General features: G+C 38.9%; 1 protein-coding gene across 1 annotated transcript in view; it reads right to left on the bottom strand.

The window, feature by feature from the left end:
* Positions 1–248: 248 nt before the first annotated feature.
* LOC137734843 (DNA polymerase delta catalytic subunit) overlaps positions 249–11,673 on the bottom strand; it is a 33,537-nt gene continuing 22,112 nt past the window's right edge. The window contains exons 16-31 of the mRNA XM_068474144.1: positions 8,009–8,116; positions 7,791–7,886; positions 7,561–7,626; positions 7,341–7,397; positions 7,147–7,234; positions 6,984–7,063; positions 5,713–5,826; positions 5,271–5,385; positions 5,019–5,191; positions 4,384–4,455; positions 2,134–2,208; positions 1,958–2,047; positions 1,669–1,829; positions 1,474–1,547; positions 1,287–1,374; positions 249–1,108 (exon numbers count right to left, since the gene is read on the bottom strand). Coding sequence (XP_068330245.1) covers positions 1,021–1,108; positions 1,287–1,374; positions 1,474–1,547; positions 1,669–1,829; positions 1,958–2,047; positions 2,134–2,208; positions 4,384–4,455; positions 5,019–5,191; positions 5,271–5,385; positions 5,713–5,826; positions 6,984–7,063; positions 7,147–7,234; positions 7,341–7,397; positions 7,561–7,626; positions 7,791–7,886; positions 8,009–8,116 — 1,545 coding nt within the window. The 3' untranslated portion in view covers positions 249–1,020. The remainder of the gene's footprint in view (positions 1,109–1,286; positions 1,375–1,473; positions 1,548–1,668; positions 1,830–1,957; positions 2,048–2,133; positions 2,209–4,383; positions 4,456–5,018; positions 5,192–5,270; positions 5,386–5,712; positions 5,827–6,983; positions 7,064–7,146; positions 7,235–7,340; positions 7,398–7,560; positions 7,627–7,790; positions 7,887–8,008; positions 8,117–11,673) is intronic.

Here is an 11,673-nt window from a genome sequence, read left to right as displayed (position 1 = left end):
CTCTAGTTAAAACATAGCTTGGTTTGCTTCTTAAGTTGTTTTTCATGACCCGTTTTATTTTCAGCTCGGTGCAGTTAAATTACGAAACCGCCTTTAGTCCACATGTTGGTCATTGTGAAAGAGCTGAATTGGGTCTGCTTCAAGTACAAACTCTCAGACTTTTGCTTCCATCTCTATTTCTCTCTCATAAATCTCGCTCTCAACCATTTCACCTCTCCTCTCTGTCAACAATATCAAGGCCACCTCTCTCTCTCTCGTAACCTGTAAGATACACATCTCGCTTTTGAGCATGCATGTATGTCAAGTGGGAGCTGCGTTATCCTTTCAAGATCGAAGCATAATTCATCATTGTAACGATTCAACGTATAGGGTTTAATGCATGCATTTACATTCTTTTTTTTTTTTTTTGGGTGCATCATGCAATTATTTTCATTATAGCCAATACAATATTGTAGGTAACATCTTCACATTTTCTCACAACATATAAGAGGTCTACTTACGATTCAAAGCGGTTTTCGTCTCTGAGAAATGTGACCGATAAATATGATACAAGATTTTCGCTACAGTACAATATTGGCAGCGTGTCATTCTCTCGCCGCACCTTTGATTCAATACCAAAGAAAGAGGTCTATACCTGGACAACTTTGATATCTCAAGTGGGATGCTGATTCATACGTATGTCATAAAAGCATGGACTAGACTTTGATCTGTTTGTATGCAATGCGTTGATTAACATGTACTCAAAATTTGGTAGCTTGGGGCATGCACGAAGAATTTTTGATCAAATGGAGGTAAGAGGTTTGGTCTCATGGAAGTCGATAATTGCCGCATATGAGCAGAATAATGATCCAACCACTGCACTTGAGTTATTTAACGCGATGCAGTAACAAGGAAATGTTGATACCTTTAAATGTTGTCCCCTTGTTCCACTTAACAGGAGAGCCTTCACTTCGTCTCAGTTCAAAAGCCATCACACCCGTTTCCAATTTTTGGTTGGTTGATCCAAATGTCGGGTAAATTTCAAAAGCTCCACCGGTCTAACTGCACTTTAGCTTCGGCCATGTCTTTCTGTGCCTTCTTTCTCCTATAGAATATAGGGCAGTCCCGACTGGAAGAATACAAACTAAGAGTTACATACAAAGCAAGCATGCATCTGTGCGTTTGGAGTTTTGCAATGTACATATTCCAACTCCAAATGCATGAATATGTTCCCAAAATACCCACAGGCCAGGAGAACAATATATACTAACGTATAAAAATCACTCAAAACTCATCAACTACAATACCTTGTGCAGAGCACATCTTGATGCAGAGAGCCTTGGCACTCTTGGCACTGCGTCCATAACCGCCCAAAAAGCATCTCTAGCTCAGACACTGCAGCAACATTCCAAAAGGTTGAGTACTTTGGTCCAAATATAAATGAATGCATAATAAAAAATTAGCATAATGTACAGGTATGATATTGATTCATACCATGAGTCACTGTTTTGCAATAGAGTTCAGCTTCTCTTCCCTTACAGTGTGAGCAAAGAGTACGGTCTGCCTTGCTAAGAATAACAAAATATGATAAACAACATTTTTAAGGAAGTTCAGTGCCATTTATATACTCAGTAGGCCTGACAATAAAAATACTCATAAAGGGACAACAAAATCAGCACGTAGTAGTACCTAAGTAGAGCTTTGCAGCCAACGCATGTGAGTTGTTTCTTTGCAAATCTCATTATTCCACTGTTTGCTGGGGTGGAGATTGAAATAGATCTTGTGTGACTTCCATGGAGAAGTTCCTTGCTAGCATTCTTCAAGATGGGCTCAAAAATTCTTAAAAGTGGCTGTATGATGAAAATTTATCGAAGCATGTAAGACAATAAAAGATATTATATGAAGAGTATTTAAAGTGCAGTACTTTAGAATAACTTTTAGTTTGCCACAATGAAAATAATAGTAGCAAAAACTTTACCTTGCTAATTTGATTTTCAAGATAGTATTGAGGATCTATGGGAATGTTATTCTCAAGCACATAGATGGGATCCTCTGACTTCTCATAAGCCTGATTGTCATCTATCCATTAATATTCATACCCCAGCCTAAAGCATTTGCAGTGAAAATATACGAAAAATTCTACACAAGGATTACCTTGGCACCTTTTGCAGCTTTAATAATGACATAAGGTACCCGATCCCCAACATTTGGAGCAGTGGCAGCATCTCGCTGTGAATGCCAAATTGAAGAAGAATAGGTAAGAGATGAGGTACCTTATTTAATAGTCCACTCCAAAGACATGAGCAATTTACTAGGACTTTCAGATAGGGAATATATTGAAAAACTAACTATAACTAGTTTAAACAAAGTTGAACAGAAATGAATTAAGTCTTTATCTTAAAGAATGTTCACATTCCTGAGTGATAAGCAATCCATTCATGTGTTCTAGCCTGCTAAAGACTAAAGTGACTAGGAATCCTAGAGTTCTTCCTAAGGTTCACTTTTTTGACATCAATCATAGCTCATGCAAGAGCAAACGCTAATTATTATGTAGAAAGAAGACCCTATTCATCCGTCTCCGTACCAGAATTTTGTGAAAAAAAGGAGGTGTAATCTTGTGCACATGCTTTGGGGCTGTGTAGGTGGCTGGTTAAGATTGCAGGGGTTAACTGGGTTACCCCTCAAACATAATTTGTAATAACCATATGTCTTCTAGTAGAGGGCAAGAATTTTGTGGAGTTTTACAGTACAACCGGTTTATTGGGTAATTCGGTTGCGACAAATAGAAAAATTTATTGGAATTATAGTTGGGATGAAGATAACACTTAGGAAAGAGACAAGTTTGAAGCATCTTTATGTGTTTCTCTTTCTAGCCTCCAGGCAACTCTCATTTTCTTAACCAAGAAAAAAGAAAGGTATCTTCGTTTACTGTAAATTTATTCAGATTGGTGGAGCTACGGTGATTTTCAGAGTTGTATGACAATGTCTTACAATATCAAAGATGTAGCATGGATTTGTTTCCTATGAGAATCATCTCGTTGATGGACACCTTGTTCCCCTAGTCTAGTATGTGTTTTAGAATTTCATTAAAAAATAATAATAAACAGACAACTTCGTGTTCAATCTACGATTAGAACTGTAAAGAATCACGAGAAGATTCAATCTAGGTTTACATTTTTATACAAGGGTTAGACTTTTGCCTCCCCCTTTAGATTATAACACTGCTAATAAGCTCCATACGTGACAAATAAGGGTAATAAGCTCGACATTTCCTCTAGGAGAGACACAAAACAAATATCTAAAGGGAAACAAGAATTTGGTAACTAGGGATGATTGTTTAATAAATGAGTATTCTTGCAACTTCCTATGCATATATGTCGAAGAAAATAGCAAGGGAATTGTTATTGGCACTCCAAAAATCTCATTCTACACTCCAAACTTTCTATATTTGGAAAGAAAAATACACTTGTGAGGAGTGTAGAAAGAGATTTTTGGAGTGCCAATAACACTTCCCAATAGCAAAAGAAAATAAAATCATGAACGCATGTGCCCCTCCTCATCATCTCTTCTAATTGGTTGGGATTCCTGGTTAATTATGAGTTCTTTCAGCTTATGGAATCCTGAAGCAGAAAAGTCAGGAAACGTGTGGCCAGGTGGAGAAAGGGGTGTCTCTCTAGAGGAGGTAGACTCATTCGTATACGTAGTCAACTTATCAAGCAGGTAGGCTAAAACTTATTTCTTCGATTCATTGAGGAATTTCATTTAAGCTATGGGTGTCTTGGGATATTTCTCGTGGCATACCCGTCATATAAGTTTTCATTTTGTTCTTGGTTTTGGAAAAGAGGAAACTCTCTCTCATATCTTTCTTTGATAGAGCATAGTTCAATAACTACCTTCAAAATGCATTTAAGACTTGAAACATCATTAAAACTCTTGAATTTCAATCGGATTTCAAGCTGGAGCAAGCAAATAGATATTGGTACAATATCTGGTTGTAGCCACATACCCACAACTCCATAAAAACCAATAACAGAGGATTACAAAAGTGGATAAGAAATCCACCAACTAAAACTGCTAAAAACACAATTTGATTTAAAACTAGTATGCCAATTCATAAATTTCAACCAATTCCACATGTGAATGATCTTCTTTTCAGAGTAACAGAGATCATAGTAACTGACTCATTTGAATTTGCCACCAGACAAGGTAAGTTAAAATGTACTACCTTGGGCAAAAAAATGGGAGGCTTCCACCTCAAAATACTGAAACAATTAAATTTTATGCCAACTGCATGCAATCAATAAAAGCAACAAACATTGTTCTTAAGGTTTTTTTTTCCTAGAAGCATTTCTTTTACAAGAAGGAAACAAGAAATTTAAAGCAAATTACGTCAATGCTGCATACCTTGCGCATACGTTCAGCAAGTTCAACATGAGCTGCCTTTACTCCATAATCATCCCCAGTTTTTGTAAGACCCTACAAAATTGTTTTGAATGTACCAGGTTAACTTTCATTATAAATTTACTCTAAAAGAGAATAAAATTCACCGAACTGGCACAAGCATGACACAAGTAAATGGTGAGGCCTGAACTGAAGTTTCTTAGCTCATCAGGCACCACAATGCTAGTACAAAATAAGCAAAGAAGGAAACAAAATATAGGCGTAAACTTGGAGCGGTTCACTCAATATTGTTTTTCTTTGAAAACAAATATACTCAACCAGAATAATCATTTTTTCAAACACAGTTGAATATTCAATCACAACAAAAGTAGAATCCAATATAAACTCCAAACACCAAACCAAAAGTCTAACATCCAGTACCACACCCGGTCTTGGCTATTTGTCATGGCATAAATACGATATGATTATAAAATTGATGTCAGCATAGGCAAGACACAGAGCGCATGAATTGCCCCTCTGTAAATGGGTTGGGCCAGCATGCCGCGGCCCATTTGACACCTCCAGAGTTGGGCAAGAAGCTAAGTAAGGCACAAAGCAATGACATCCAGGGCACTATTTTAACAAGTAAATATTCCAACCTTAGTGATAACCAAAAGCGACAAATCCATGCGATTCATGAGAAGATCTGAGATGATATTCTTGACATACTGGATTGCCCCAGGAATATCTCTGTCAATCAATATTTTGTGCAGGCATTCATTTACCAGGTTTTTGACCAATAAGCAATTGTCTCTTCGTACAGTTTCGATTCCTGTCATCAATGGATACAAAATAAGTGACACACACAAAACATTAGAAGATGATAAAGGGGTTGAGAGATTCTGACTAACCTTTAGTGTCCATTTTGTCAAACTTGCCAGGGTTTGTCCACAATAAACCAGCATATCTCTTCTTGCTTATCAGAAGATATGGATAATAAACCTTCTCAAATTCGAGTTTGATAGGCTTCATGATAAAAATAAATAAAAATAAATAAAAATAAAAACCCAGATAGCGAATTAAAATCAAAGAATGGTAAAAGATCAGCTTAAAAAATTACACAACAAAATAAGCATCAAAGGACAAATTACTAATCATGTCACGTTCATGTCACCTTCCTTCATTCCGGCTTGAAAGTATTTATTAAATGTTGCAAAGAACTTTCTGTGCTTGCATGTGTATGAGAGGTTCATCAGGAATCTCTAGTTTAGCACTATTATACTAAAGAGCAAACAAAGACGAATGACTTTAAGAAACCAACTAAACAGGAAATCAAGTGGCATCAACTCCTACTTTTATGAAAGTTCCACTTATGTATTCAGCAGCTTCTCTCCCCAAGTTCATTGCTGCTTCAACAGTGGGAACCCCGAATTGCACCATTACTGAGTCTGTGTCCCCGTATATAACCTAAAGTAATATTTTAGTGTCAAATTATTAAAGTAGGATAAAGGCAGTATAAAAAGGAAGAATCATTGACATCATGCATGAGAAGAAACAGCAATTCGATAAATTTATTAATGCATACATGGTAAACATGCAGCACTAGAAATGTGAAGCGTATATAATCCTCTGAACAAAATGAGATTTATTTTCTCAAATGCCCATAGAGTATTCACTCTTTTTTTTCTTGACATCATATGTTCATACTTCATACTGTAAAATTAATTTGTAATTTTTGAGCCGTTACTTGAAACGTGATGAAGATTATAAGATGATAAGGGAGCATAGAACTTCAATAAAGACCGACGTTAAACACCAAAAAGACCAAAAATAGAAACAGTGACCAAGCCAAGGTTAGTTAACCAACTCAAAAATAATATATCCTCCTGCTAATTTCCCCCAAAATAAAATTTCAAAGCCAAAAACCCCGGAAAGATGAGCATTTGACATTTTTTTTTTAAATTAAAATTTTATTCGTTTATGAGATCATTTGACTTGACTTCATAACAAAAGATTTATCAGAACTAATTTCAAGTTTAAATAAAAGGAACGGAAGTCCAGCAACATTTTCCACCGGAAACACAGATCATGACATGCCAAGACAAATACATAAAAATACAAAATAACAAAAAAAAAAAAAAAAGTGCTTAAAAACGTTCATCAGTCTTTAGTCTAAAGCCTCGAAATACTATAAATTCGGTGACTATCCTATCTAGAAAAGGTCACACATACAAGACCCCTTTAGCTCAACCCAACCAAACCCACTTGAAAAATCCAATAGCACACAATAAAAGAACAAAAGAGACCTTCCATCCAATCTGGAAAGGCAACTAAACCGCCCCCAACGAAGGAAAGAGCCTCCATATGGGTTGTCATGAATGGGCCTATACTATGAGAGTCCTAGCTCATATGATATCAAAAAGAAAAAAAGAGTTAATGTTAACGTATAGCTTTAATTGATTGGCTAAATAAGAGTCCTACCACATAGTTTATATTATACACTATGAGAAGAAACCCTTGCAGGAGAAGCAGTAAAGAAGACCAAGGAAGAACAATACTATAGTAAATTAACGTAGGCTCGAACAATTACAAACCCATTACCGAGAAAATCTGAGCTGGCATACCTCAGCATTGTGTTCATAGCCCTTAAGGGTGGTAAATTTGTCTTTTACAAGGTTCTTTGTGTGCTCAATCATCTGTCGACCTTTACAGAACAACCACATAACATTAATATCAGGCACATCTCAACAAGTTCAATGCATTATAACAATTCTGTTTGAAACGTACCATAGCTGGTGACACTTGATGATATCTCTAAACATGGTAATTGGCCTACAGTAGCTCCAGTAAACCCATATACAGAATTGGCACTTACCTGGATTAAGGGACAAATGAATGTATACTTATATGTAAATACATGCATACTATTAGTTGCAAACTATTCAATAAAGATAATGTGAATGTAATAGTTCAGAAAATACCTTTAAGGCCAATTGTCGCCCGTCAAGCACTGCCTTCTCAAGTGGATCTTTTGCTTCCTAGAACAATAAAATGATATTAGCCCAAAAAAAATTAATGGTAGTTCATAAAATTGCATGCACAAAAGAAGTGATTTGTAAGCTTGTAATATGTCATCCCACATTTTTTTTCTTTCCAAAACAGTCGGCAAAAGCCATTGAATACATAGTAAAAGTAATGTACCTTCAAATCCGCTTTTGCTCTCTTCCGAGCAGCTAATAATTCTTCAAGAATTTCAGGAAGTATTCCCTGTAAAGCATATTAAAATCTTATTAATGTAAATGATTTACTTGATGCGATGAAGTAATTATATGTCATACAGATAATTAAATAAAAAAAATTCAAAACTAGGAATCTTTGTCGAATAAAAAAAACAGAAAACGCAACATAGAGGAACATAAAATAAAGATGACCTTCTGCAAATTGGATTTAACAAATGTTTCTCCAGATGGAGTTTTGTTGACACATTCTGGAGGGATATTGTGTTTGTGGACATCTTCAGGTGTCACCTTCACATAGAAAAAGGGATACCATTTTGGCCAAAGTTTCTCACTATGAGCTTCTTTGATGTTAGATTAAGAAATCAAAATACAGAAAGGGCAGATTATATAAAAACTGTCAGGAGACTTACCAAAGTGCAGTAGCATAGATTATAGGCCATCATGATTGATGGATATAAAGATGCAAAATCCAAAGTGGCAATTGGCTTTTCATAGAATCCTGCCTTTGCTTCCAAAACCTGGATTTCTAAATGATGAATATCAAAGCCCATATGAATCTGATGTCTCATGCCATTCAAAGCCAGTTTAAGGAACAAACCGAAAGCATCAAATACACAAAGAGAGAAAAATCCGAAATAATAAGTTCCAGGTTATAATGCGCAAGTTATGTACTGTGTTACAGCACATAACATTTGTAGACATCGAAATTTCGGTGAAATGAATGTTAACCAATAATTAAAATTTCAACGCTCACGTGTCACATAAATTTTTAATGTAGCGTGTGACTCAACGAAAAATCGAAATAAATTGGAAAGGTCATCAAATAGGACACGTGTCAATATCTGGCAGAAACGATTTATTTCATCTGATTATTTAAATCCAAAAAATCAAGTTTTGGAATTCTATAAATAGGAGGCCAAGGCATTCATTTCAAGGGAGGAGAGAAAGGAAGAAGAAGAGAAAGAAAGAAGGGAATTTACATCACACCAAAACCTTGAAGCCTTGAAACTCTAAAGCTCTCAAGCAAAATCCCGAAGGATCAAGAAAACACTCTTCGTTCTTCGTCAAACCCTCCTTCAAGGTCAAGCCCCAACGGCCCTTGAAGAACTTCCGCCGACTCAAGATCAAGCCCCGACGGCCCCTTGAAGAAAGTGTTCATCACCCGTTCGTCCTAAGATCAAGCCCCAACGACCCTTTGGATCAACAACCTCAACAAATCCACACATCCATCAGTCTTCAAGATTAGGCCCAAAAGCCCTTGAAGATCCGCTCATCCCAGTCTTCAAGATTAGGCCCAAAAGCCCTTGAAGATCCGCTCATCCATCAGTCTTCAAGATTAGGCCCAAAAGCCCTTGAAGATCCGCTCATGCATCAGTCTTCAAGATTAGGCCCAAAAGCCCTTGAAGATCCGCTCATCCCAGTCTTCAAGATTAGGCCCAAAAGCCCTTGAAGATCCGCTCATCCATCAGTCTTCAAGATTAGGCCCAAAAGCCCTCGAAGATCCGTTCATCAACTGTTCATCCCTAGATCAAGCCCCGACGGCCCTTTGGATCAACAGCTCATCCACAAACCTACACCCTACGAAGATAGAATCAGAGGAACAAATTACAAAGAGATTGTAACCCCAAAATCATAAACACCAAAAAATATATTTTGTACACGTTATTCTTGTCTCTTGTTTTCAGGAATTTTCCGTGTTTACAAATTTGGCACGCCCGGTGGGACCTCTCTACCTCTCATCTCTATCCTCAAATCATCGAAAAACGCAAATGGCATCAAGAAAGGATCAAGCTGTTCCTGCAATCAAAGCAAAGAACAAGAACATCATCGCCGCAAGTGGTGATATTTCGGGCATCATAACCCGAAGTAAGGCAAGAGCTCTTTTTGCTGCGGCTTCCGCCCCTGCATTAACTCTGTCAAAGGAACAAGAGCACTTGAGGTACGAGCCTGTGATCACCTTAGCCTCGCTAAGGGCATCAAAGGGGGAAAGCCCGAGGAAATACTCAGAGTCCCTACTCTCCGACGCTGATTCGAGCGGCAGTACAACCATGCAAGTCATGACCACTGGAGCAACTTCAATCGAGGAGCAGCTAGCTCAGATGAATGAAGCAATCGCAAGGCTCACACGGACTGTGGAAGAGAAGGACTTGCAGATTGCCGCACTTGTCAACCAACTAGATGCGCTGCCCGACGTGAAAGTCGACCCAAATATTGGCCTATTAAAGAAAGAAGACGACGAAGAAGAGGAGCCACCAGCGGAGAAAGTTGAAGAGAAGCCGAAGCTAGACCAAGCAATGGCATCCATGGGATCTCTCTCTATCCAGCAGCTACAGGAGATGATCGCAAGCACTGTCAAGACACAGTACGAAGGAAGCTCGCATGACTCCGTACTGTACTCAAAGCCTTACTCCAAGAAGATTGATGCTTTAAAGATGCCAAGGGGTTATCAGCCCCCAAAATTCATGCAGTTCGATGGAAAAGGCAACCCGAAGCAACATGTCGCCCATTTCATTGAAACTTGCAACAATGCTGGGACAGAGGGAGACTACCTCGTCAAACAGTTCGTGCGTTCGCTGAAAAGTAACGCTTTTGACTGGTACACTGACCTCGAACCTGAGTCTATCAACAGTTGGGACCAACTAGAAAGGGAATTCCTCAACCGTTTCTACAGCACTCGTCGTACTGTAAGCATGCTAGAGCTGACCAGTACGAAACAGTGGAGAGATGAACCTGTCGTCAACTACATAAATAGATGGCGCTCCTTAAGTCTGGATTGCAAAGATCGACTTTCTGAAACCTCTGCCATTGAGATGTGCGTTCAAGGCATGCACTGGGGGTTACATTACATCCTCCAAGGTATAAAACCAAGAACATTCGAAGAGCTAGCAACTCGTTCCCACGACATGGAGCTGAGTATCGCTAATCATGGGAAAAAGGAGCCAATTACTAACTTCAATAAGGAGAAAGTATTCGCCCCAAATGTAGACAAGACCGGGAAGAAGCCCGCTAAGGAAGCTTTCACCGTCAACACTACCCCCATCAAGACCTCCTCAGCGCCCATCAAGACCTCCTCAGCGCCCATCAAGATCTCCTCCAAGAAGAAAGCGAAGGAGATAAAGACAAGTGAGCCTTCTCGCACCCAAGACAGATACAAGAGCACCTTGAGAGAGTTGGAACAGAAAACGTACCCTTTTCCTGACTCTGACATGGCTGCCATGTTAGATGACTTGCTGGAAAAAAAGGTGATTGAGCTACCCGAATGCAAGCGTCCTGAAGAAATGAATCGCACAAACGATCCTAGGTACTGCAAGTACCATCGTATTGTGAGCCATCCTGTTGGCAAGTGCTTCGTTCTCAAAGAACTCATCATGAAGCTAGCACAACAAGGGCAAATTGAGCTCGACCTTGAGGACACGGCCGCAACGCATACCACTACAATTGCGTTTGGATCGTTTAATCCTGTGCCTCTCCAAATGACACCTGACCGTTCTCGTGAATGCTTAAGTTGCACGGCACCTCCTACACAACCATCACTGGAGAGAAGCGACCAAGATACACATGCTGATGATGAAGAAGGATGGATATTGGTAACCTACAAAAAGACAAGGAAACCAAGACCACAAGTCATACAGCCAAAGGTGGAACAAAGAAGAAATCACCACGGCCGCAACAATGCGAAGCCTAAAAGAAACATAAAGCATAATAAAACAACATATGCTAGGGAACCTATGGAGCAGGAGCCACGCATTCCCGTTTCCTTGCGTGAGTACTTCCCGAATGACTTTTTCCAACAGTGCACTACCGTGGCCTGTCACATGGTTGAAGTAGAAATAGAAGAGCCCTCAAAAGGCAAAGCTATCGCCACTAAGGTAGAAAAAACCCTTACACCTGGAGAAGGTCTGCCAACACACTTTAGCATCGAGGAAGCGCTACCATTGCCAAAAAAGATGCGAAGAGCACTAGCAGCAGTCTTGGCAGGTCCCGACGACCACGAAGAGCAAGAAAGTAACGACGAAGGCTCGAAGCTTCAGCCACATGAATGTGCCACATGTTGTGCCACCCATGACGTAATTAA

The sequence above is a fragment of the Pyrus communis genome, chromosome 5 (assembly GCF_963583255.1).
Source record: "Pyrus communis chromosome 5, drPyrComm1.1, whole genome shotgun sequence".
Taxonomy (NCBI): domain Eukaryota; kingdom Viridiplantae; phylum Streptophyta; class Magnoliopsida; order Rosales; family Rosaceae; genus Pyrus; species Pyrus communis.
The sequence above is the reverse complement of the archived record's forward strand: the minus strand, read 5'-3'. Positions and strand labels throughout refer to the sequence as shown.